The sequence below is a fragment of the Perognathus longimembris genome, chromosome 15 (genome assembly GCF_023159225.1).
Source record: "Perognathus longimembris pacificus isolate PPM17 chromosome 15, ASM2315922v1, whole genome shotgun sequence".
NCBI lineage: Eukaryota > Metazoa > Chordata > Mammalia > Rodentia > Heteromyidae > Perognathus > Perognathus longimembris.
Genome location: NC_063175.1, coordinates 44412310 through 44440131, shown reverse-complemented (window position 1 = coordinate 44440131; position 27822 = coordinate 44412310). Strand labels below are relative to the sequence as shown.

The following is a 27822-nucleotide window of genomic DNA, read 5'->3' as shown; positions in this document are numbered from 1 at the left end:
CCTTCTGGACTCATTGTAACATAGAAACATCTCAGTTGCCCAATTCTGTCCTATCTTCTGTTTGTGAAATAAACTCAAAGCCCTTCTGAGGATTTTCTAAAGTTGGTACTGTCATCACAATATGGAAATGGGTAGACTAAAAATAGGAGGAAAATTATACTTTGGGGAAATCTTAATTAAAAGCCATCTATGTTATCCACTGGAGTAGAAATAGAACAAAATTCTGATCTTCTCTAGGCTTCTGTTTTTCTCCATAATGCTTTGCCCACCCCCGGGCTTTCCTGGTTCTTTACCCACACTACTAGCTAGTTGGATCCCCATAGCAATCTTTTCTGTGGTTCTTCCCAGTGAGGAGCTTCAAGGAGGAAAACTTCTTGGGCTATTTTTTTTTTTTTTTTTTTTTTTTTTGCCAGTCCTGGGGCTTGGACTCAGGGCCTGAGCACTGTCCCTGGCTTCTTCCCGCTCAAGGCTAGCACTCTGCCACTTGAGCCACAGCGCCACTTCTGGCTGTTTTCTGTATATGTGGTGCTGGGGAATTGAACCCAGGGCCTCATGTATCGGAGGCAAGCACTCTTGCCACTAGGCCATATCCCCAGCCCCTCTTGGGCTATTTTAATAAGGAATTCGAGCAAGGTTTCTCTGTACTACATAGATCTGGTCAGAACTGTGTTCTGTTGTTCTCCTTTTGCGAAGTTGACAGGATGCAATTGCATTACAGCATTTCCCTAAGTATGTGCATGGTGTGGAGGCCTCCTTTCTCTTCTCTCCTTTCCACTATTGACTTCTACCACCACTATTACTTCACAGCTTGAGTTAGTACCCAGCCTAGGTAGACTTTTAAATACATTTTAATACATGTCCTCCTGCAATGAAATAATAAGAAGGTTAGTATCATCCTACAGTCTTCTACAACCAACATGCTAGAATAATTTCTGCTTCTTCTAGTATAACTAGAATTAAAACTCAGTAATTACAGTACACCCCCTCTCTGTGTACACTATCATTCTCTCGCCTCAAACCAAACCAGTCTTTCTCAATCCAAGATAATTTATACCTGTATCAGAATCACCTAAGGTGTTTATAGATAAATAGCTAAACAAATAAAACAAAACCAGACCTATAGGACAGAATTTCTGAGGGTGAGGCTTTAGGACATATTTAAAACAGATCACCTCAGTTATTGTTCAGTATAAAATTACTTAGAAACACTGGCCTTTTAATAAGTTCAGGGTGGTGGAAGGTAATAATGAACATGAACCTTGATCTGTTGTAGGAGTATGTGTTTTTGTGTGGTTGTGAGGATTTTTTTGTTTTGTGATCCTTATTTTTTTCCCTCATCCTCTTCTATATTCTGCATGAAAGTTGACAAATCTCCCAAAGACCAAGTTCAATTTTTAGCAGTTGAAATATGAAAATGCACCAGTTGTATCCTGAGGTAGTTTTACTTTCAGTACATGTATTTGCCATCCCGTCTCTCGGAAGCAGCAGCTTTTGTGATATGCTATCCTGTTTGTCCTCTGGGAGGCTAAGACATAGGCTGAAGCACTTGGCAGTAGGTTTTCACTGATGTCCTAAGTGTGTGTACTATGTGAAGAGAACTGTGGAGAGAGGTTAATGACTAGCTCTACTGACTAAGATGCTTTCTCCAGAAATGTATTGTCCTATCAATGTGTTAGGCATTTTTGTGGGTTTACATGACCTTTAATCCTATCCTATGTTTCTCTGTCTTATTGGCTTATAGGATATTGCCTAGACCATTCCCAATAGAAGGTGATGTACACAAGAACTATTAGTTTTCTAATATTGGATTGGAGAGGGATGTAATAACCAAGAGTGATAGCACTATGTTTTTGGATTTTATGCAACTGTTAATTCACTGTTCCTTTTGCGTATTATATTTATTGAATATTTGATGTTATATCAGATGACAAGATGAAGTTGAGAAACATGGTTTGATTAGGCAGGTGAAATCAAGTGTCCGGATTAGGATTGATGACAGTAGTAGTATTCTAGAGTGTGCTGGAGGACAGTAGGCACCTGTGGTGAAGAGGGGCAACCTCCACGTTTGGAGAGAGTGATGTTTTCAGTGATACTGTCTTTGGCCGTAGGATGTTTGGGGAAGAGTTTTCAAACTTAGGCTGAGGAGGTCATCTCCCCTGCTATACCCTTTCTAAAGCCTTGAGGGCTACACAGTGGCTGAAACTAATGAAAAAAGACCATAGAATTTGAGGAGAGGCGCTGTTTTTTTCCTTTTGGTAAGAACATATTTTGTGCAAATTGAAAAGAAATGGTGACAGTGTAATAGAGTGGGCCTGGAGGGAGGGAGATAGTGTGTATTGAACCACTCTGTAAGGAATGTACCATACCTTGGTCATTGTCTAAATGGATTAAATATGGGTCTATTAAAAACCAGAGACTAGAATCCTAAATTCCTAAGTAGTGCCTTGTGCTGACCCTTCTTCCACCCAATCTCTAACAACTATTCCTATAGCCTTGTCTTTTCAAGATACTCTATCAAGTGACTAACAAAGTGTTGAAAATACTAGCTGCTCTGTGTACATTTAAATGCATTTTCAATAGAGAGCCCCATACCAAAACCTTGAAAACAATAAAATGGGGAAGAAGCCGAGAAGATGCATATAGAGCAAAAAAGAATTAGTCACATAGATGTAAACTAGGAATTGGCCTTGATTTAGTGTTTTCTCATCCCAGCCTATACACACACACACACACACACACACACACACACATATACATACACACACACCTATTTTCTTGGCATAACATTCCATATTTTCTGCTGAACTCTGTAGATGATGCTTTTTTTTTTTTTGGCCAGTCCTGGGGCTTGGACTCAGGGCCTGAGCACTGTCCCTGGCTTCTTTTTGCTCAAGGCTAGCACTCTGCCACTTGAGCCACAGCGCCACTTCTGGCAATTTTTTATATATATGGTGCTGGGGAATCGAACCCAGGGCTTCATGTATGCGAGGCAAGCACTCTTGCCACTAGGCCATATTCCCAGCCCGAGATGATGCTTTTAATATCAAAAGAACTTGAGCAGTCTGCGCATGCTTGTCAGATTCTGACAGCTATAGTTGAGGGCTGTCAGATGATACTGGGACTTAATGAAATCTGGAGTTACTCATGTTTCAATCTAAGAGTTACTTTGCAAAATTTTCCTTTTTGTGTTATCTCCCTTATTGACAGATGTAAAGCAAGTGAATGTGGCAGGATCGGGCTGAAAGTATGTATGGCTTAAGTGGTAGAGTGCCTGCCTCCCAAGCGTGAATCCCTAGTTTAATTTCCAGAATGCCCTCCCCTCCCCCAAAAAGGGTAGGGTCAAAAATTATCCTCTCTTATCTGAAACAAGAATTTTTAGACATAAAATATTAGCAGTCATGTATGTTCATAATTCACATGGTTTTAGTTATTAGTGGTGTTGACTTATTTTTGAAAAGTAAATTATATTGTAAGTCATCCTTCAGTATCCTCAGGGAATTGGTTCCAGGACCCTCTGCTGATACCAAAATCCACAGATGCCCAGATCTCTTGTAGCAAATGGCATAATACTGGTATTTATTTATGAATATCCTCCCATTTATATTAGCTTATACCTAGGTATCTTGTAATACTTCATCCAGCATAAATGGTGTGTAAGTGGCTGTTATGATGAATTGTTTATGGGATATCGACAAAAGAAGCATTTATAGATATTCAGTAGATACAACTTGTTTTTGAAATTTTTGGTCTGTAGTTGGTTGAAAAAAATGCAGAACCCATAAAGGACTGACGGTGTATGTATATACACACACATACACATCTCGGAGTTCTGCCTGTACTAATTAGAAATTAAGTGACCTTTGTTTTCCTTGCTCTTTCCTGTAAATATGATATTTAATAATGGTATTTAAAACAAAAAGGGCATTTTTTTTTTTTACTAAGGAGTAAATAGTAAGCAGGGTTTCTTGGGACATTTATTAAGGCATATTTATTACAGTCATCAATTATCATCATAATTCAGTTCCTTGTATTCACGGAGATTAATGTTCTCCTGTCTTCTCACTTTTGATGTAATTTGTAGGGAGAAAAAAGGAGATGTAACTGTACACCAAAAATATTTAGAGGACAGAAAGCTCTTTCTTGGTTGCTGGTTACTCCTGATGGTAACATTGAGGGTTTTATACTGTTATTCTGTAATAAATATAGTTATATTCCCATACCTTTAAATTTGTGTGGGGGCAATTATTCCTAAGAATGACCAAAATTTGCTGGAAGCAAATATAATAAATCTTATGGCTATATGACAGGTGCTATGTTTCTTTAATTCTCAGTCATCTTATATGAAAGCGATTGCTTTCATGTTTGCAGAAGAGGAACATAAAAGCTTCGGAAGAGGTTATAGAACATGTCAGAGTCATCCATCTTGTGGGCTCTGGGGCTTCTGCATGTGTTCATGTGTCCTTCATATCCTTAGGCTGAGTGTAGTTGCTCCTGTGTTTTTGATCTTTAACATAGTATTTTTTTCAATACTAAATGCCTTTAATCCATGATTTAAGATACTAGAGAGTCCTCCAGAATCTTCTCCCCCATTCCTATTTGTCTTCATAAATGTGAGGCAGACTAGAAAAGAAATAAGGCTTGAGAATGAGGACAAGCTTTACCTAATTGTCTATTGCACCCAGAGGCCATGCATAGCACATAGTAGGAGCTCAATAAATATATGCTGAATGAGTGAGGTAAATGAGAAGTAATGGCTAATTAGAAAAAACTAAAGTACAACAAGGACAAAAAAAATTAAAAACACAACTATCTAGGACAATTTAGTATTTCAATAAGCGATTGTATACCTCGGTAGCCCCCTAAGACATGAAGAACCTTCCAGTATTCTCACACATCCAAATGATGGCCTGGGCCACTGAGCGACTGTGGTGTGACTTAGTCCCTTTGTGACAGGGAGAAAGGCATTTGTAAATATAAAAACCAGGATAAAAGCCAAGCTCATACTAAGCTATTTTGGAAGGCTTCCTTTTCCCCCTGTAAAGTGTGCTGAAGGGGTAGACATCATTGTCTTGGAAGCATCATTTATGTAGGGTGGCTCGTTTCCTAATTGTATTGAATACAGACACTGATACTTGCCTTAATTATTTCTTTTTCCCTGATAAGTTTAACATTAGAATTTCATACCAAATGAGCTTTTTTTTTTCCTTTGGCTAGTCCTGGGCCTTGGACTCAGGGCCTGAGCACTGTCCCTGGCTTCTTCCCGCTCAAGGCTAGCACTCTGCCACCTGAGCCACAGTGCCCCTTCTGGCCGTTTTCCATATATGTGGTGCTGGGGAATCGAACCGAGAGCTTCATGTGTAGGAGGCAAGCGCTCTTGCCACTAGGCCATATTCCCAGCCCCCAAATGAGCTTTTAAATAACTCAAATTATATTCTTTGGAAGATACCTTTTAAAAACTGATCATGGTATACAGTATAAATAGTCTGTAGTAATACTATACAAATGAATAGATTGCATAAAATAACATATTTTGAGTAATATCAACTAAAAGAGTTATACCGGGTGCTAGTGGCTCATGTCTGGGCCAGCCTGGGCAAGAAAGTCAGTGAGACTCTAATAAACAACCAAAAAAGCCGGAAGTGGAGCTGTAGCTCAAGTGGTAGAGTGCTAGATTTGTACAAAAGAGGCTCAAGGACAATACCCAGACACTGGTTCAAGCCCCAGAACTAGCACGCACAAAAAAAGTCACGGTGTGTTGAAATAACTCATGTTTGAGTATTGTTTAGCCTGTCATAGGGAAAAGTTTAAAAAAATTATAGGAAATTATCAAAATGGTTTTATTTTCATTATTCAACAGCATCGATGCGCTACTTTCTTGTGTCAAGAATGTATCTATTAACAGTGATATTTTGCCTTTCAGCTTTTCTGGGAGAAGAGGCTACAAGGACTTAGTGCATCAGATGTAACAGAACAAATTATAAAAACCATGGAACTACCTAAAGGTCTTCAAGGTATTATCTAAGTTTAGTTGAGCAGATATTTATTAAGTACCTACTGTGTGCCAACCTAGATTCTGTGGATTCAGAATTGACTCTCGGCCATGTTTCTTGCTGGTTTGTGGACCTCTTGTAGTGGACCCAGGGAACATGAACATGAAAATCCTACAGGTTGTAGGGTTACTTCCATGAACATATTACTGCAGATTTTTTTAAAGGCTCGAAACCTGTGGCTCAAGGTTAGGTTCATCATCTACTTGTGTTGCACATGTATGCTACATGAGCTCTAGATGCAGATGGAGTTTCTCTAGCTTCTTGATTACAGTAGCCTCCAGCCCCAACATTTACTCTCTTTCTCTCTCATCTTCTTACCAAAAGAACAGCTAACAGCTGTTGTTCTTTCTGTTGTTCTTTTCACAAGCCACTGCTGTACATAGGCAGAGGGAACTTGTACTTTGGTCCCTAATGACAGCTAATGGGTTCTGTCAGTCACAAGATAACTCCAAGTTCTAGGGAAACGTTACTTTTCTATTATTACAATTTTGCTTTCTAAATCTTGATGTATCCTACATGAACCAAAATCACTATAATTTACAGTTGGGCTATTGTCTCATTGCTTCCTGTTCTTGAAAATTATTGCTTTAAGTTAAGTTTAGAACTTTAAAGCAGCTCACTTAAATTTTGCCATGATGCCGGTCTTCTACAAGTAGTCAAGATGTGCAAGTATTCACTCTATCAATCCGAAAAGGCTGGTGAAGCTACAGGAGTAGTATGCTTGTACTGGCTTTTTCTTTCATGTCCTGAAACAAAGGAAATAATCATTGAAGTATTGCTGGAAATTAATGTCCAAAATACAAGGGAAAATTATTCCAGGATTTGTTCTTTGGAGTCTTGATATAATATAGTGCCAGTGTAAGGGACTTTGATTATTTAAGTAGTTTGCTCTATTTTGAGCAAATGTGGCTGACTTTTCTGAAGTTTAGTCACCTTGGAAAATGTATTGAAAAGTTTAATTTGGGGCTGGGAATGTGGCTTAGTGGTAGAGTGCTTGCCTAGCACTTGCCTAGCATGAAGCCCTGGCCTCAATTCCTCAGCACCACATACACAGAAAAAGCTGGAAGTGTTGCTGTGGCTCAAGTGGTAGAGTGCTAGCCTTGAGCAAAAAGAAAAGAAGCCAGGGACAGTGCTCACCCCCTGAGTTCAAGCACCAGAACTGGCAAACAAGAACATCAACAACAAAATCCACTTAATTCTTTTGCTACTGTTATTTTAATATTAATTCTTTGTTGGTGTGTATACTACTCAGTAAGTGGACATGTATTGTTTGTTGCTTTGGTTTATGTTGATTTTAAATAGGTGATCCCACTGAATACAACTATCGGTTGTGTCATGTGGGGTTTGCTCAGCACAGTGGGAATCTTCCACTCAGTGGTGCTTCTTTCTTCTTGTTGCAGGAGTTGGTCCAGGTAGTAATGATGAGACCCTTTTATCTGCTGTGGCCAGTGCTTTGCACACGAGCTCTGCACCAATCACGGGACAAGTCTCCCCAGCTGTGGAAAAGAACCCCGCTGTTTGGCTAAACACATCTCAGCCCCTCTGCAAAGCTTTCATTGTCACAGATGAAGACATTAGGTAAGGTACTTTACCTTGACTTGGGAAACTTGGGTTTTGCTTGTGGATAAATATTCTCCTGCATGTTAGACGTAGCTCCACAGCTGCACATCCCTCCTTTGAAAACTGCCACAATGCTACAAAATCTGAGCTCCACAACAATGACACAGGTGAAATTTTGTACTGTAAAGCTTTAATATATATATGTATATATTTTATTTATTTATTTATTTATTTATTTATTTATTTATTTATTTTTTCCCAGTCCTGGGCCTTGGACTCAGGGCCTGAGCACTGTCCCTGGCTTCTTCCCGCTCAAGGCTAGCACTCTGCCACCTGAGCCACAGCGCCCCTTCTGGCCGTTTTCCATATATGTGGTGCTGGGGAATCAAATCGAGAGCTTCATGTGTAGGAGGCAAGTACTCTTGCCACTAGGCCATATTCCCAGCCCCTCATATATTATTTTTAAATGGTGTATTAAATTATCTCCAGTCTTGGTGTACATGTAACAAGTGAATTTTTTATATGGGCTTAGGTCTCATCCCCATGATACCTTATGATACATATACAATTCCTCCAATTCAAATTGGTGGCAAATGATAATAGACTTTTTTTTTTTTTTTGCCAGTCATGGGGCTTGAATTCAGGGCCTGAGCACTGTCCCTGGCTCCTTTTTGCTCAAGGCTAGCACTCTACCACTTGAGCCATAGCGCCACTTCTGGCTTTTTCTATATATGTGGTACTGAGGAATTGAACTTAGGGCTTCATGTATGCGTGGCAAGCACTTTACCATTAGGCCATATTCCCAGCCCTATAATAGACTTTTGTAACAAGTATATGCTCCGAAAAGATGGACAGTGCTGCATATCAGAGGAATCATTACAAGAGTGTCTATTGCCAGATCAGTTATATTCTCTACACATCGTTTTTGCAGTCTTTTTTCTAATTTGGCCTTCACAATTTCTGCCCTAATGAGCCTCTTCAATTCGTCAGGCCTTTTGTATATTCTTTTGTTTTTCTTTCTTGAGATTGAACCCCGGCTTCCAGATGTAAGGCAAGCACTGTAACGCTGATCTATATCTTCAGCCTCTTCTTCATCCCTTTTATAGTTGCTTCAAACCAAATTTGTCTACAAACCAACTCTCTTTAAAGGAGATGATCGGCATGACCATACTGCTCTAAGTTAGGTTGTATTTTCAGAGGTCAGTTTAGTTCTCCTTATTGTGTTTATTACCTCTCTTGAGCTGAATGTAGAGATTTTTCTCTATTTCACTTTATTCCAAGGAAAGGTGTAAGGAAGTTACAAAGTCAAACAAACATACACACTTATATACATACAAATACACATTTATAGCAAGATAAGAAGCAAATGAAAAGGAGCAAAGATTAAAGCTGTAAAACAGAGTCAGGGATAAGAAAGGATAAAAACAGCATGTATTAACATCTTTTACTTTTTCTAATTCTGGGTCACAATTTAGATTTTTAGAAGCAAATAAACAGTGAAAGGCAAATATACAGCTCAGACTGGTAGAATCGTGAAAGCATAAGAAAACCAATGCTTAGGAGAAGTAAAACTACTCTGGATAGTAAGACCACAAAGAAATTCATGCTAGGATTTATGAACTTCAATACTGGAGTACTATTCCTAGCAGAAACCAGTAGATGGCACCTTTGAATCATAATTTAAAAAATAAAATTTGTATTCTGTCCTAAACCTATAAATAGTTGGTATAAAATGTTTCTAAATGCACAAGTCTATCTAGGTTTATAATTAGAAAGCTTCTTTTGGGTTTTAAAGTAATTCCTTTTGCAAAGATATGAATGAGTTCCAAGTTGTATTCATATGCTTTGATTGCATGGGATATATGATCTTCCATTGTGAAAAATGAGAATAACAAAATGCAAAGTCAAAGCAAGAAATCAACTTGCTTTTTTAGGTTATTCTTATTTTCTTTTTTTAAAAGAACTTTACTTTTGCTTATGTGGTACTGTGGAATCTGAACCCCGGGCCCCATGCATGCTAGGCAAGCACTCTACTGATAGGCCCCATTCCCAGTCTATTCTTATTTTTGAGGTAGGAAATCCCATGGGAAGCCAGTGCTTTTCTGCCTTTGATGAGCACAGAGTGAGGCAGCAGGGGATCCAGGTTGTTCCTTGGGGGATTCCCTGGGCAGGCCATGCCTTTGTCGCCAGATCTTTGGAGTAGAAGGAATTATCAAAAGACAGATCTGGACTATTTCCTGTTTTGGTAAAGTTCCCTAACAAATTATTCATTTGGTTTAATCATTTTAGCAGAAATTATTAAGCAAACATTCCTTGTTGAATTAAAGTAGGCTCAAATTAAGTGACTGCAGATGAAATTATTATGCTTCTTCTCATTATGTAGTCAATATGCTGAGTATAGTAAACCCTGACCAAAGATAGCATTCTTGCGTAGGGGCCATGCTATCTTCTTGTGTTCCATTTTGTCACATGTGCTGCCAGAGCGAACACTTAACTGAAGGTTCCAACATTAAGCATATATATTTTCAGCAAAGTCGATGTTTTCATTCATCCATTTCATTCATTTCTAATAGTTTGTAACAAATTGTCACAATTTTTTACAGCCTAAAGATTAATCTGTGAGATTGCAGTCCAGGTCAGTAGCTCAGGTTCTCTTTTGATGTCTCACAGGATTGAAATTGAAGCTGGAGACTGTTGCCTTCAGGAGCTTGGGATTCCCTTTTAAGCTCATGTAGTTGTTCATTCTTACGGTTGTTAGGCTAAAACTCTGTTCTTTCATTGGCTATGGGAAAGGGTCTGCTTTCAGCCCTAAAGACGGCCTACATTCCTTGTCCTCTGGCCCCTGAATGTGCTTTTACATATTTCTTTTAGGAAAGGTATAGGCCCATTAAGAGCTCTTCATTTTCACTAGAGAAAATTAACTGTACAAAGAGATGTTTTTCATTTTGATTTGTCATACATATGACGTACTTTGATCAAATTCACCCTTTCTGTTTTTCTTTTTTGGCCAGTCCTGGGCCTTGGACTCAGGGCCTGAGCACTGTCCCTGGCTTCTTTTTGCTCAAGGCTAGCACTCTGCCACTTGAGCCACAGCGCCACTTCCGGCCATTTTCTGTATATGTGGTGCTGGGGAAATCGAACCCAGGGCCTCATGTATATGAGGCAGGCACTCTTGCCACTAGGCCATATCCCCAGCCCCTCTGTTATTCTTTCTTAATCCCTTTCTCTCCACCTTAAAAAAAGGTTTTATTGGGTTTCATTATGCTGTATTCATATCTCTATATATGTAATGTGCTTTATATTCATGCCCCATCACTAAGGGCTGTTTTTATTAGATCAGCTGTACTATACTGAGTTTTGTTTTTAATTAACTCAAATCATGCACAAGAAAATTAATAGTGGGCTTTAGGGTTTAAGACAAAACACCGTTTTCTCCATTTGCCCTATCTTTTCTGCGGGATTATGCCTGTGCATTCTCTTGTTTTCTGCCAGGGAAGCTGAAGGCATAAACTTTGAGTCACTGGGCTGAGGGGAGATTCACAAACAAGCAAATGTGTTCTTTTTGACCCTATTCCATTACGTAAAGGTCTGTTGATTTTATTTCTTTCAATAGGACAGCAGCTGTAGAGCTCAGATTGACTCAGTAACTACTCCCTGCTCCTCAGCTGCCTGGCTTTGTTTTCAAAATTTGTTTTAAATATAGAATAAATATTAACTACACAGTTTGAGGAGCCTCCAGGGACTGAATACACTGACTGAATACACGGAGGTGATTGACTCTTGCAGTCATGGCTCTGCTTCTTTCTAATGTCCCAGGTCTGGGTAGGGCTGGAGTCTGTCTTTCTCAGTTACTGGTAGAGAACTTCACTTGGTTGTCACTTCAGGCCAAGAGTTTCCCTGTGCTAATCTATATTCTCATCTTTATCCATCTTCCTCATCTTTCTTCTCTCAGAGGAGGGCGCGACCCCGCTCTCTAGTTGAAGCTTGTCTTTCTACTTCTGCCTTTGCCTCTCTCCGTTTCTTCTGTGTTTTTTTTTTTTTTGTTGTTGTTGTTTTTTGAGGCATTGGGCTTTGACCTCAGGGCCCAGCACTTGCTAAGTAAATGCTCTTTCACTTGAATCAGTTATCTTTTTTTGATGTTATTGCTAGTCTTGGGGCTTGAACTCAGTGCCTAGGCACTGTACCTGAGCTCTTTTGCTCAAGGCTAGTGCTCTACCACTATTGTTTTTTTTTTTTTTCTTCTTCTGGTTTTCTGGAGGTTAATTGGAGGTAAGATTCTCATGGACTTTCTTGCCTGGGCTGGCTTTGAACTGTGATCCTCAGATCTCAGCCTCCTGAGTAGCTAGGATTACAGTGGTGAGCTGCCAGTGCCTGGCTCACTTAACCTTTTTGATTTAGGAGAGAGGGTCCAGAGCCTTACTCTGTGATCCTGACTCTGTCTCCTGAATAGCTGGATGACAGATGTGAGCAGCACGCATGCCAGTGTTTTTTCTACTCATGCTTCTCTAGCTGGTTCTGAGTGTAAATTCTCTCTTTCCCTTTAGGGAGCTATTCTCAATTTTTTCTTTGGTTTTAAAAGATAAAATATGTACTGGCAGCTGAACTTCCTCCTAGATTTTGTTTTTCTGTCTAATGGTTCAGGGCCTTTATTTGTGCTTTCATCTTCCAGGTCTCCTGGTAGTCAAGATTTGACCTGGTGTCTTGTACTACTTTGCTCATCTCAGTTGAACAGATGCTTTTTGGCTTCTGTGGTCAGTTCACCAGCTCATGTGGTTGTGGCTCTTCTGTGCTGACCTGCTGTCTGCAGACATGGGAGCTCAGGAATGCTCTCTCCTAACAAAGCCATGGAGGGAGACCCAGTCCATATTCCAGCCCTCTCTGCCTATGCTTTGTGTCTTTCTCAGTCCGTCACCAAAGAAGGTGCTTTTCCTTCATTTTCCATATTACCTCCCACTTTTTTTTTTTGCCTGTTTTCAAGTTATTTCTAATTATTCTTCATAGCAATAAAGGCAAACCTTCACTTGGAACTTCTCAAATTCAGAAGAAGTTACAGAAATAAAACTACTGCTTCCAGAATTCTCTGAGACAAGAGATAATTGTCTGTGAACATCCTTTTTTTTTTTTTTTTTTTAGGAGAAAAGTCTGTTTTAAGGAATTTAGTGACTTTTTTTTTTAGTGAGGATGAACTCTTGGAGCAGTTTCAAGCACTGGGGGCATGGCTTCAGTGGTCGAGCGCATGCCTAGCAAGCACAAGGCCCAAGTTCACATCAAGTGTGGCAGAAGGAAAAACAAAAACAAGACAGAGAAGCCCCAGTGTAAGATGTAGCACTTTCTTCCTTTCATTACTTGTCAGATTGTCAAGGTTCTTTTTCTTGTGCTTTTGAAAAGGAAACAGGAAGAACGAGTACAACAAGTCCGCAAGAAGTTGGAAGAGGCGCTCATGGCAGACATCCTGTCGAGGGCTGCGGATACAGAAGAGATGGAGATTGGAATGGACAGTGGAGACGAAGCCTAATGCGTATGATCAGGTAAAGGGACACCAGACACAGAGGCAGGTGGAGCTTACAATGTTTATTTTCCCTTCGCAGCCTCCTCAGCAGAGAATAAAAAGCTGCCAAGTCTCCCATCTGAATTTAGAGCCATCCAAGTGATTCCATCCATTGTTCTCATTCTGTGAGGACATTTGGCCCCAGGTGGAACATGTGCCTGGTGTTAGAGTGAAGCAGGAGGAGATCTGGACGGGCTCAGGTGGGAGGAAAGCTGCAGGAGAGGAATCCCATTGCATCCCATTGACCTGAGCTCCACTGAGTCCCCTTTAGAATGATGCTTGCAATATAGGCAATATCTTTCCCTTGTAGGTTCTTCCTACCATAGACTCAATATAAAACAAACAAACGAACAGACAGGGCTGGGAATGTGGCTTAGTTGTAGAGTGCTTGCCTAGCATGCATGGAGCTCTGGGTTCGATTCCTCAGCACCCCATAAACAGAAAAAGCCAGAAGTGGTGCTGTGGTTCCTAGCACTACAAATTTTGGTCCTAAAGTCACTAGCATGATACAAGTACAATATTTTTTGTTGTTGTTGCTGTTATTTTACATTATTTCTCTAGATTATGCTCAGATTTCCACAGCTTCAGTGTGGCAGCTTGTTTCCCAACTTCTATCCTGCATCTTGGCATTTTGAAGCTAGAACTGAGGAGAGACAAGGGGTAGCTAACATGAGCCTTTCCAAGGAAGTGACATTTCCCTTGCACCTGGTAGATGTGTGGAAATGAGTCAGGGGACGCGCAGGTAACATGTGGTCTCATTAGAAGGTATAGCAAAGATTATTTCAGGACAAAACAAAAGTCAGTGTGGTAGACTACAGTGTGTCTAAGGAAGGGTGGGGTGTACGTGTGTGGGCAGCACCCCTAATCGGAGCCTAGGCGCCATGATTAAGGACTTTGAGCTCAATCATTCAAACCAGTGGAAAATACGGAAGGGCCAGCAGTGTGATGAGATTTGCTTAAGTACATGATCCTCTGGTAGGCCAAGAGCGCCAATGACTTATGCCTGTAATCCTTGCTTCTCAAGATTCTGGCACCTGTTGGGTGATGGTTCAAGACTAGCCTCGCTATAAACGTCTTTTAACTCTATTTCCAAACTAATCTGCAAAGAGCAGGACTAGAAACAGGGCTCAAGTTGTGTAGGGCCAACCAGGCAAGCAAGCTCAAGGCCCCCACTGCAAAGCCTAGTATCGCAGCCCCCTTCAAGAAAGAACGATCCTTGTAGCTACTGTCGGAAAAACGCACTGGAGTAGAGAAAGCTCTGAATCGGGGAGGTGAGTTGGGATGTGGATGTACCCAGCAGAGATGGTGGTGTTTTTCATGAGACTGGTGTTAGAGGGGAGGGAAAAGAGGAGGCAAGTGCAGGTCTGAGATATATTTTGAGGTAAAGGTAACTTGACCTGTGGCAAGAGAATAGCAAGGCAGAGTCAGGTTTGCACTGGAGCTCAAGGCTGACAGGAGCGAGTTCTGTTGGATAGAGGAACAGATTCAGGGTAGGGAGTACCAGGATGATGAGTTTAATTGCTGACACCATCTTTTCCATGCGTTCCTTAATTCAGGAGTGGCTTATGCCTCAGTGGGACCGACTTGTATTTGCCTGCCCAGGATCAGCAATGCCATTCCATCACATAGTTTTTTTGACCTCACAGAACCCTTTAAATCTAGTTCAGCTCGATTTTTAAGTCTGTTTGTTTCCACAATGAGGACAGGAAGACACTGTTGACATTCTGAACTCTGTTTTCCAAGCTGGCAAGGATGTGCTCTGTGAGCTTTGATGAGTGTAGTTTGGTTTGTGTTTGAAGTCTACCAGAGAGAAACCTGAGGTTTCTTTCTTTTAGCCATGCTGCGTCTGGAGCCACGAGGGAGCGTGCTTTATGAAAGCCCTTTCCAGGTTCCTCTCCGTGCATCAGAACGGGCCAGGGAAGCACTTCTCTTCCCCAGCTTGGCATTTCTTAAGACTTTTCTCCTGAAATCACTTTGGAATAATCAAGGGGCTGTCCAGTTGAAGTGTAGCCTGTATTTCTTCTGCAGATTACCCTACATGTTGCTACCAGTGAACACTACAATAACTTCTATACACCAATGTGTTCTAGGCACTTCACACTTACAGACAGGAGCATCTATCAGCTCATTGTCTTGTACATGTGTTCATAGCAAAAATAATAAACTAGTTATTAAGTGATTGAGTTTTAATTGGTTCTTTAAAAAGTGGCTGCTATTTTAGTGGATCACACCTGTAATCCTAACTCTTCAGAAGACTGAGACCTGGAGGATTGTAGTTTGAAACCAGCCCAGGCAGAAGAGTCTGTGAGACTCCATGTTTAGTTAAACAGCAAAAAACTGAACTGGATGCATGGCTTACGTGGCAGCACACCAAACGTAAGCAAGAAGAAAAAAGAGCCAGGGGTGTGAGGCTCTGAGTTTAATCTCTGTTCTGACACATGCATGTGTGCACGCGCGCACACGCACACACACATACACAGTGGCTGTTATTTTGGCTTAACTTGTGTCTCATATCTTACACTTGAGGGAGGCATGATTAGAATATGGTATAATTAGACTTGTAGGTTCTGAAACACTAAGAAGTACTTCTTAGTTATTATCAAAGTTCATTTACATAATTTAGCCTCATATGCACCTAAAATGCTTAAGAAACTGGAGCTTGGCCACATGACTTAGTTTCTGTTAATGATGTGTAGAATAGGTGGACTTTTAACTTAGCCAAGGGTGGGCCTTGGCCAGCTTCTGTGCTCATGAGAGAAGGACCCTGAGTCTTCTAGGTTGAAATTCTCTTCAGGTGTGCTAGTCTCATTTTGTCACAGTTCTTTCTAATACTCCATCTTAACAAAGTGGACTTGCCTTTGTGTATTTAGCTAGTTAAATAACAAGTTGATGCTTACTGTGTTACTTAAATTGTACAATCATAGGGACATGCACAAGGTGTCAACATTTTAGGAATGATTGCCAAGAAGAAGGTAACTAAGGAAACAAAGGTGTGAAAATATTTAGCTGTGAATGAGATATATCTGCAGATAAATTGCACAGGGCTATTTTATTCAGGATCAACACTAAAACTCAGAGCATACCCATATGGTCTCCAAATGCTCCAAAGAAAATCAGTCATTCCAATTGATGTTTAAGTAGATTTATTATTAAGTAGAAATCTCCTCCAAATATGTTTGTTATACTTTTTTTTTTGGGTCTTTTCTCTCTTGGTACTGGGGATCGAACCTAGGACGTTGCACTTGCTAGACAAACACTTTGCCACTGAGCTACATCCCAGCCCTGTTACACTTTTTTTTTTCTGAATAATTATTTACTTATTATCAAAGTGATGTACAGAGGGGTTATTTAGTATGCTCTCTGAGTTCTTTTGGTATACTCATTTAGTTACTTGTTGATACGGAATATATTTAAACATACCAAAAGGTGATATGATTTCTTTGAAAATTAAATGGGGATTAAAGATTATCATCAAAATACTTGAGCAATGGGCCCTTTCAATGTATGAATTTATTGAAATTTTACCTACAAAGTGTTATAACTGAATGCTTAATCAAGATTTCAAAAACATAGTTTTAAGTGAAATGTAGCTTCTGATTACTTTTTCATACTTTGCCGACCTTTCACTTAAGCAGTCGTGCAATTACTTAAGTTTGTCTGTTTTTTTCTTACAGGTTACTTTCAACTGACTTTCCCCAAGAGAAAATTCCTAGAAATTGAATAAAAATGTTTCCACTGGGTTTGCCTGTAAGAAAAAATGTACCCGAGCACATAGAGCTTTTTAATAGCACTAACCAATGCCTTTTTAGATGTATTTTTGATGTATATATCTATTATTCAAAAATGATGTTTATTTTGAGTCCTAGGACTTAAAATTAGTCTTTTGTAATATCAAGCAAGACCCTTATGAAGAAGCAGAGCTTTTGATGCCAGGTGCAATCTACTGGAAATGTAGCACTTACATGAAATATTTGTTTCCCCGCCTACCCCAGTTTTAATATAAACACATCAGGAGTACCAAATAAATTCCCCAATTAAAGATTATTATGACTTCACTGTATATAAACAGATTTTTATACTTTATTGAAAGAGGACACCTGTACATTCTTCCATCATCACTGTAAAGACAAATAAATGATTATATTCATAGATTGATTGGATTCTTTCTGTTAAAAGCACACACAGTAAGTAGCCCTGATACACATTCAATATTTTGATCCTGGGCCTTCGATTTGACTCGGAGGTGGTGGAGAAGAGTTCACGCCTTTACAGTATGCTTCTGGCCAGCGTGGGAACTACGTTTTCATCAGGAGTGTTACATTGCCTTCTAGCATGTGCAGTTTTATTTTTTTTTTTCCTCTGAGGACTACTTTGATAATTTTGTAAAAGCAAGACTCTTTCTCCCCGATGGTGTGAATTATGTGCACAGATACCCCTTAGGTGTCAATTGAAGTCCATATTTGTCATTTTGCTAGAATGTTTTGCACTTTTTCATAACCACTAGCTTGTTACTGCTTGTTACTGAGTTAAACAGGTGCAGGACAGACCCTTCACCATGGTGACAGAGTTGCTTAAGGAGTCGGATTGTAGTACTTTGCTAATCCATGTCTCCAAAACACTAACATTGTTCTCTGTTAAAGCCTTCAGAAGCTTTACCATTTTGTGATACCTAAATACTAAAGGTGGTATTACATTATTCAATGAGTGTTAAAATGAAAACAATCTGTCAACAAGATAGGGGTGGTTATAGGCAAGTTCAAGCAATTGTGAGAAATGGAGCAAAAATATTGTCACCTTAGGGGAAACATGTATTTCAGATCTTGATTTCATTTAAAATTAGACCCAGTAGAGCAGTTACCTAGCATGTGTGAGACCCTGGCTTTGATTTCTGGTACTGCAAAAGAACAAAATGAAAAGCAAAATAAAATCAGACTCAAAATTCTGTGGTCAAGAATGTGACCATTTATGATATGTCCATATCATCAGTGCATTTAATTATCCAGCTCTCTTTAATCCCAAAGAAGGGAAAGAGGAGGGGGCTACTCAAGTAACATGACTGGCTAAGTTGAGGCTGCTGTATTTCCAGGCCCTTGTTACCAAAGTGTATTCCCTATCTTGGAATTCCTGGTTTTATATTCAGGTGATAGGCCATGTATTTCTGTGGAGTGGTCTTCATGGAGGGTGAGCAGGCAGTCCTACCATCTTTGCAAGGACTGTTGATGGGGGGTGGGGGAGGAGTGCCCTTCTCTGGGTACATCAGAAAGCTCCAAATGGGCTGGGGTTGTGGAGTTCATGTTGACTTCTTTTCAAAAGCTAGTATGACTAGTTAGGATGGATATCCAAAGGACTGTTTTCCCTCCTCCCCAAGCCCTTGACTTTTCATTTCTAATTACCTTAATGATCATTTTAGAGTGCATTGTCAACTAGGGTAGATGTACATTATAAACAGATTTTAAAAAACAAAACAAAGTCACAGCATACACAGTAGAAAACTTGATTTTTCTTTTCTTGTATACTTTGCACAGGGAGAGAGCACAGTGTGAAAGCCACTGAGTGGAGTCCTGCTGGGGACCCTGCCATACATAGGCCCAGGATCCTCCCAGTGTAGCCATAGGCCCTGTCTAAAATACAATTCAGCCAATCACCTTGCAAAGCTTGTATGTCTCCACCTGGGTAAAAGCAAATCATTGGGTCATCTATGCAAGGGAGAAGTCCAGGAGTGATGCTAGAGTTGTTTTTCTCCTGGGCAGTCTTGTTAGAACTGCTGTACTAACCCCACAGTCACCTGTGCAGCCTCCTCCTTCCCACAACCACTGACTGTAGCCTAACCTTTCCTCCCCCTGGTCTTTGTGTTGGCTCCCCCTGCCCACTCCCCTTCTCTGTCTGCTCCTCTCATGTTGTCACCAGAATGATCCTCAAAACGGGCAAATGTGATCCTCTCTCCTCCCTGGGCAAAATTCTTCATGGATCTTTGTGTGAAATTTTAAATTTCAAGGCTTAAGTGCTTTGAAATGAGAAGAGTATGCCTGAATCCTGGTTCTTGCCATTTGTGTGTGACTTGTCAGGTTACTTATATCTCTTTGAGCCTGTTCCTCAGTGAAATATGAATGATAAAACCTACCTCATAGAATTGTGAGGATTCCACGAGATGCTGTTTGCCAGTGTTTACACGTGCCGGGCACCGTGAGTGTGCAAATGGGGGCCGCTATAGTTGTTAGCCCTGCAAGGTCCATTTGAGGTTGCTTCCAAGAGACATTTGTTGTTACCCTTACCCTCACACCACGTCATTTTCAGTACCCTGTTTGTTTTCTTTGTAGCAACTTCCTGAGTCTGTGTTTTATTTATTTGTTGACTTTCTGCCTATTTCTCTACTAGAATGTACGCTCCATGAGGGCAAGGATGTGTCTGTTTTGTTCTATTAGAAGCCCCAGTGCTTAGCTTTCTGGCTTGGAACACAGCATTTAGTGTTTGCAGAATAAATGGGAGGATGGTCAGAGGCTCTTCCTGGCTTTAGAGCTGCCTGTCTTGTGGAGCCTGATCCTCCTATTTTATCCCCGTCGCAGTCTGGCCTCAAGAAAACTTGCTTGCCTCCTTTCAAGTTCCCCTTGGGGCCCCTACATCTTTGTACCTGTTACTTTCTTGGCTTGCCTGTCTCTGAGGAGAGTTGTGTACCACTGATCAAGTCTCAGCTCAGTGGCTCCCTCCTCCTCTGTAATATCCCTGACTTCTCCAAGCAGCTGTTCTTTCCCTCTCATCCAAGTTCCCACTGCACTTTGTAAATACCTCTGTGGAAGCACTTTATTGTATCTGTATTGTAAACTTCGGCATGTCTGTGTCTCCTTTGATACTGTAAGCGCCGTGAAAGCGAAGATTGCGTGTTGTCATCCTAATATCTCCAGAGCCTTGCACAGTGCCGGCACATAATACATGTATTTGTCAAATGACTTTGTAATTGAACAGAGAGTTATGCAGTTAGAAAACTGTTGGAAGATGTATTATCAAGAAAGAAAGTGCTCCTGTGGCATCCAGGCTTTATTTCCCTCATACCCCCTCCAAGGAGGGTACCTAGAGAGCGAGTGTCATGTAATCATTTTGAATATGAGATTACTAGTTTAAATTAAAAAAAATAAATTGAATAATATAGATCATAAATGACTGCAAAAGATATCAAAAGCTTTGTGATCTCTCAAATGCTATACAACCCAAAATAAATATTTGCACTATTAATATTTCCATAGTAAATGCTATGAGAAAATGTACAGCAATAAATTTTGGAGCTTTAAAACCGTGTGTGTAAGTCATCTTCAGTGACTTAATCCACAAGAGACGTCTCTAACCTGTTTCCTGCATGCAAGGGGGTTCAGCGGGGACACAGCGCCCCAAGGCTTCCAGAAGGCATCCATGGGCTACTTTCATTGCTAGAGCTGGGAAAGGCAGCCAGCCAGTCTCTGGAAAATGAGGAGGGGTGGGGGGCTCCCCTCACCTCCCGTGGTGCCCACCTCTAACCCTGTAGGCAGAGCTGCCCCTAGTTCTTCACCTCCTGCTTGCTTCCACTTTGGACACTCGTTGGGACCGTTATGTGAAATAGACTTCTGTGGCCTCCCAGGAGTCGGCAACCAGTTTTCTGCAAGGGCCGTTTGCTCTGTCACATAGGCTGTCTATGTTGCTGAGGAAAAAGCTCCTAGGTTTAGTGAGTTTGGAGCTCTGGGGCAGTTGCTTTGGCAGGGCCAGAACAAATTATTTGGGGGGGGGGGGAGGGCCTATACAACCTGTAGGCACTGGTCTCCCACCCCTGCTCCACCGGCAGTGCAGGAAACAGGTCAGGACTGTGCCAGGAATATCTGTGGGACTGGTGCTTGGGGTATGGGCAACTGCTCTTCATGTCTCCAAGGACCAGAGGCAGATTTAGCATCTTGAGTTGCACAATGGCTTTCCTCTCGTGCATGCATTTGTGTACTAATTGCTTTCAATTATTTAGCTTTGGATGACAAGAGTATAATTTTTTTTTTTGAAATTTCCTCTCCTGCTATTTATATATAGCATTTCATAGTTCACAGAACACTTTGACCACCATGAATGTAATCTTTGGATTTTTAATCTGTCAATAGATACATATTGTACTCAAGAGCTAAGGAACCTGAAACCCAGATACATGAGCTGACTGACTCCAGCTTCTTACGCTGTTGGAGGTTCTGTGTTTACAGGATTCCAAGCAGCCTCTAACTCCAGACACTGGGCCTCAAGTTCCCACTGGGTACCTCTGTGACAGGGCGCAGTTTGGTTGATCATGGCAGGGTGGCTATGTGCTTCTTTACAGGAAACAGTTTGGGTTTTTTTGGGGGGAGGTAGGAGGTGTGGGGGGAGGGGAGAATTGTCAAAGCTTTCCCAGTGAACTTGGCTGAGGAACTGCATACGAAGTGGTCAGATAAGCAGCATTGTGCAAGCAGCCTCCGTGAAGAAGCTGGAAAAGACCTGATGTTAGTTTCACCAAGTAGAAATTAGAAGGATTTACCAGCAACAAGAAACAATCAGAAGAAACAGGAGCATTAAATCTTCAAAGCTGAGAGAAAAATAACTGCCAGCTTGGTAAGAGGAGAATTTGGGGTGGCTGTCATTTCTTTTTCTCTTTCAGCATTAAACATGTATGCAATAATCTTGCAGTTTAAAAAAAAAAAAGGTGGACCTGTTGCTGCTGGCATTCTTATCTGTGAGATTCTTATCTCCATTTAACCAGCCAGAAGCCTGAAATGGAACTGTGGCTCCCAGAAGCTTGAACATAAAAACTCAGGGACAGTGCCCAGGCCCTGAGTTCAATCCCCAGGACTGGCACCCCCCCTCCCCACAAAGATGGAGCAGGTATAACTTAGAATAATGGGAATTTTTCCTATTTGGGATTTGAGGAGAGTATTTGACCAAACATTTGTTTTTATTTCATCACTTTCATTTTGAGTTGTGTTATTGGGTAGATAAGAAAACTGCATGTCTATAATTTATAAATAGATCCATAAGACTGTCCACATGCTGTTTGTTTATTTGTTTCTGTTGGGATTTGGGTATACACTGAGGGTCTCTAGCTCTTTTCAGCTTTTTCATGCATGGTGCTATTATTTAAGTCATGCCTCTACTTCTAGCTTTTTGCTGTTTCTTTGGAGACAAAATGTCTCTCTAAGCTGTCTGCCTGGGCTGGCCTTGAACTGTGATTCTCAGATCTCAGCCTACTGAGTAGCTAGGATTAAAGGTATGAGTTACTGACATGGGCCCATGCTTTTGTTTTTGAAACAATGAATTACTGAGAGAATTCTGCTACTCCTGCTTCCATCCATCGAAGATTGCTTACCTAGGTCATTATGCCCTTGGAGTTGAGGTTAGTAGCATTTTACCATTGCATGCAGATTTTTCTGATAATGTGCTCTTCTTTTGGGGCAGTGTCCGTGGCCTTTGTAAAATTTTCAATAGGGAATAAAGAATGAGCCACCAGTGGCTGGTCTAGTGATTTCACAACCCATGAGGGCATGTGATAGTTTAGTCTGGCACATACAAATTGAAGCCATGCATTTGGATTTGATGAATTAATTTTGACAAACTCTATAATGATTGTGCCTGCACATGGCAAAATATTTTATAAATGCTAGCAACCCCATCATTAACACCATTTAATAACAATAATATTAACAAATAACATTAAAGGAAACAAACCAAAAAACCAACCCCAAACCCTAGTGATTTGGGTAAGATTGAATCGTGCTTTTAGGAGAACTATCTTGATGTTTCCTAAATGGGTAGATAATCCTTGTATTGAACGTGAGCCAATGTTGTGAGTTGTGTATGTATATTGAGGCACTGATAGGAATCTGTCCAAATGCCTTGTTGGGAGAGCTAGAAATGGCGCTGGGTTTGACCCCAGCGCACCTCACCCCACCCCCGTACTTTGCTGGACACAGAATGATTTATACAAAGGCCTTAGATCCAAGGACAAGCATGTTAGGTGAAAATCAAAACTTGAAGAGAAACATACACACAGCAGTATGGTCATATATGCTGTTTATGATGGAAACGGATATTTTCTTTAAAACCCTCCCCTTCCTTTCCCTCACCAAAACAGAGTCACTTAGCATAATGGTCACAAAATAAGGAAACAACACCTTTAAAGTCACTGTGGCTTTTTTTTTTTTTTGGCCAGTCCTGGGCCTTGGACTCAGGGCCTGAGCACTGTCCCTGGCTTCTTCCCGCTCAAGGCTAGCACTCTGCCACTTGAGCCACAGGCGCCGCTTCTGGCCGTTTTCTGTATATGTGGTGCTGGGGAATCGAACCTAGGGCCCCGTGTATCCGAGGCAGGCACTCTTGCCACTAGGCTATATCCCCAGCCCTCACTGTGGCTTTTTGATACAGAGCAGATCATGGTTTATCAGAAGCTGCTGTGAGGAAGGAATGAGTCACCTAACACTGAAAAGACACCTCGTTCTGGGAGGAACACATTAGTGCTCAGCGAAAAGCAAACAACTTCCCTGTAACTTCACATTCATTCAATGAGCTGTCACTGAGATAGAATATACCTTTTGAGCAGGAGATATTTATTTGGGGTCACTGTTAAGGGGGTTTCCATCCACGATGGGTTAGCCTATGGCTTCAGGACCTGTGGTGCGACTGGGTGGTCCTCCTTTGTTTCCAGGTAACCCAGTGTGTCCTTTCAGAGCTCCCAGTTCTTATGTCTTGAACAGCCGTTTCTCACATCCTTTAGATTACTTGATGGTTTGGGTCAAGTTCAAAGTGGGTTTTAATCATTTTGTACCAGGTCATCTTGCAGTCCCTCAAATGACATTGTGGCCCTTAGTCTACACATTTCACTTGCTTCCCAACACGCCTCCATTCCTCATTGGCTACAACTGGGTGATACGCCTGTCCTAAGCCACTCACAGAGAAAGGTGTTTGCAATCACCTTAATGGATTAAACTAATCATGGGGAGTGATGTGATGGATAAGGTGTCAACTATATGATTCAATGCCCTCCTCCTTTTCCTTCTCTTTCTCCTCCTCCTCTTTTCTTCGTCTTCCTTCTTTTCCTTTTGGTGCTGGTCCTGGGGCTTAAACTCAAGGCCTAGTCACTGTCCCTGAGCAGTTTTTGCTCAAGACTAGTGCTCTACCACTTGAGCCACATTTTAGATTCAAACTAGAATATCCACTATAAACGAAGGGCAAAATCCAGTCTTCTTGGAAAAGGTCAAATTGATTTTTTTCTTTTTGGTGTTATTTGGTGCATGCTAAGCAAAAGCCTTGCCACTGAGCTACATCTCCAGCCCAAAGGCCAAATTCTTAAATACACACCTTGTGATAAATACTTTGGTGGTAAAACGGTAAATGTTCACTTTGTTACTATAAGGTTCAGCAGAAAGGAAACCTGACACAGAATTCAGGCAGAGAAGAGTTTATTGGGGGGAGAGAAAACTGCCAGCCCAGATGGAGGCGTGGGAGATAGAGGAGAAGGAAGAAGAGAGGAAGAGAGAAAGAGCAAGAGAGAGTAAAAGAGAGAAAAGGAAAGCGAGCAGAGACTCCAATTGTGCCTGATTATATAGGGAAAGGCAGGAGGTATGGCCAGGTGGATTGGATGTGACCTCAGAGAAGGAGGAGGTAATTGCCTCCAGCTGTGCCAGTTACCTAGGTAACACAGGTACTGGGCGCAGACTTAAACAGGTGGGGGGCATCTGCGTGGAGCCCTCCCAGGGGTGGACCTTACAATTACCATTAGTGTCTTTGGGAAAAAAGCTATTTATAATCAAGTTAATAAATATTCTAGAATAATTACAGTTAAGGAGAAGTTTGCATTTAATGTGATTCCACTAAAGCATTGTTTCAACTCCACTCTTACCATATGGGAATACTTCCTTGCCATCACCACATAAAATAATCAAGAGAACCTCTCTCTTGCTCTTTCTTCACAAATTATATGAGATAGCTAAGACATAATTGCTTTTTTTTCCTCTTAATTTGGGGCAAACAAATGGTTTAAGAATAAACAACAAGGACATAGACTTAGCGATCTTGCAAACACTTTACCTCCTGGTAGGAGAAAGCAATGATCTCTATGAAATTTCAGTAACAATATGGAATACACTGAAAAAAAAAAAGAATGGCAAGAAAGTACAAAAATCTGTGTTGGGTGGGTCAGAGGGTGCAGGAGAGAGTGAATGAGAATAAATGTGGTAGAAGAAGGGAGAAAAGGGATAAGGGAGAGAAATAGGGAAGGCGAATTGGATTGGGATACATTGTAAACCTTTGTGCATATGCTACCAGGAAACTCCCCTTTGTGCAACTAAGTTAATAAAAATATTTAAAACATAGTTTTTAAAGGGCATGTGGAGATGTCTGATCATTTTATTTTGACTTTGTAAAAGTCAACCTCTTGAGATAAATGCGGTGTGGCAGGGTAGAGTTCTCACACGTTCTGGCATGCTCGAATGCAACATAACATTTCAGTTTTAAAAATTACATTTTTATTGTTTTAATTATATAGTCACATTCATTTTCTTTGATGTGAAGTTCTAAGTGTTGGCAAATGAATAGTCATATGTTCCCACTGTACCTCCACAGACCTGTTCTCTCCCACCAAATAAATGTCCTTGTGTTGCAACTCTTTTGCCGTCAACCCTTTTTCCCTACCCGGATCTTTTGTCAATCACTGACTTGTTCTCCTGGGATATCATGTAAATGGAATCATTCAGTGTTTATAGTCTTATGTATGGAGCTTATTTTACTTGGCCTAACACACTTGAGAATAATCCATGTTTTGGAAATTCATTCTGTGTTTCTATAGATGTGTATCCATTGTTCTGCATTCATTTATTAAAGGTCTTTCCTGCACTCTGATTTGCTATCAAAACTCAACAGCCTCAGGACATCTAGAAAGGTTTGTTTATTGTTAAGTGGATCACACAAAAGAGTCACCTCATATGCTGTGCACATAAAAGCAATGTAACCACTGTATATTTTGCTTTATAGAGTGTAGCATTTATTCACCTTAATATATGCTGAGGGTAGTGCTTGATACAATCATGGAAAAATAAAGTACCCTTTGAATACAACACACACACACCCCAACCATACAGCCAGGGCCTGCAGCAACTGATGTCCTCTCAATAGGATTAACCGAAAGCTACCCAGTCAAAGGACCCAATTAAGGTACTATTTACAAAGGACTGGACACTGTTCAAACCAACCCAGGTTAAATATCCAGAGACCGTGCATACCAGGAAGCTAGAGGGCAATGTGTCACCCACAGGAGCAGCCTCCTGGAGCAGAAGGCAGAGCAGAGGAGGATGTGGTGGGGGCCAGGGCACACTGAGTACCCAGAGCCCCCCCTTGAAGATCCTCTCTTTTCAGTCTAGATTTTGCATATGCTCTTGTATTTCTCTTAGCTGCTCCCACTTACTCCAGTTCAATTGAAATGTTCTTATTTCTACTATTCATGGCACTGCTGGGCCGAAAGTTAGATTCTAGCCATTGATTATAATTATGCGGGGTTGATTTTCTATGCAGTCTTATTCCTATACAATTCCTAGCTCTTTGATTCATTTCTATAATTAGATTGCTATGATCAAGCAACCTGTGAGTGTGTGTGTGTGTGTGTGTGTGTGTGTGTGTGTGTGTGTGTGTGTGTTTGTGTGTATTTGCCAGTCCTCGGGCTTGGACTCAGGGTCTTGAGCACTGTCCCTAGCTTCTTTTTGGTCAAGACTAGCACTCTACCACTTGAGCCACAGCACCACTTCCAGCCTTTTCTGTTGTGTGGTGCTAAGGAATCAAACCCAAGACAAGCACTCTATCGCTAAGCCAAATTCTCAGCCCCTCAAGCAACATATTTTTATCCTCCAAAGTTTTTGTGTTTTTTATGTTATTACATTTTTACACATATTTGCCATGTATTCCAATTAATCTCATCCCTTCTACTACTCTCCCTTTCCTTCTTCCCCTACTCCTTCCCAAAACAATTCAACATGTCTCATTTTTTATATAGCATCACCCTGTGTAACCAAGGCTAGTCATGAACTCACTGTGTAACTCAGATTGGCCTGGAACTCTTGCTTCAGCTTTCTGAGTGCTGGGACTTTAGGTATATACTATAACGAATGCCTAGGTTTACCAGAGTTTTGGCCTACAGGTAATTAGAATGAAAAGTAAAGGTTTGAATCGTTGAGTGAGTATTACATACACATACCCCCCTGAGAACTTATTTCTAATCTTGCATAACATTATTGATTTTAAAAATTATCATTAAATAGTTCTACAAAGGGATTTTAATTCAACATGGCAGTTTATGGCTACAGTGCATCTTGATCTTGATATTTTTCTATATATTTACTTCCTCTCACTATTATATCTATTCTATCCTCAAGCCCAGAAACTCTGTCTTCCATTTCATCTATTCTGCTGGTGAAGCTTTCTACTTTATTTTTAATCTCTTAGCCTTCAGTTTGATCTTTTCTTCTTCCTTTTTGGGATTCCTATCTTTTTATTGAAGTCCTTTTTCATGTCTCATGTTGATTTCCTTACTTCATTAATTTATATATCTGTGCCTTCTTTGATCTCTTTAGTTATGTAGCTGTATTTTCTTCGACTTTGCTTAGCCTTTTACTTGCATTCACTTGGGTTTCATTTAGCTCTTTTTAAACTGTG

General features: G+C 40.7%; 1 protein-coding gene across 1 annotated transcript in view; it reads left to right on the top strand.

The window, feature by feature from the left end:
* Positions 1-17305, top strand: part of Mbd2 (methyl-CpG binding domain protein 2) — a 57148-nt gene extending 39843 nt beyond the window's left edge. The window contains exons 4-7 of the mRNA XM_048363062.1: positions 5921-6011; positions 7451-7628; positions 12999-13138; positions 16833-17305. Coding sequence (XP_048219019.1) covers positions 5921-6011; positions 7451-7628; positions 12999-13125 — 396 coding nt within the window. The 3' untranslated portion in view covers positions 13126-13138; positions 16833-17305. The remainder of the gene's footprint in view (positions 1-5920; positions 6012-7450; positions 7629-12998; positions 13139-16832) is intronic.
* Positions 17306-27822: the final 10517 nt, after the last annotated feature.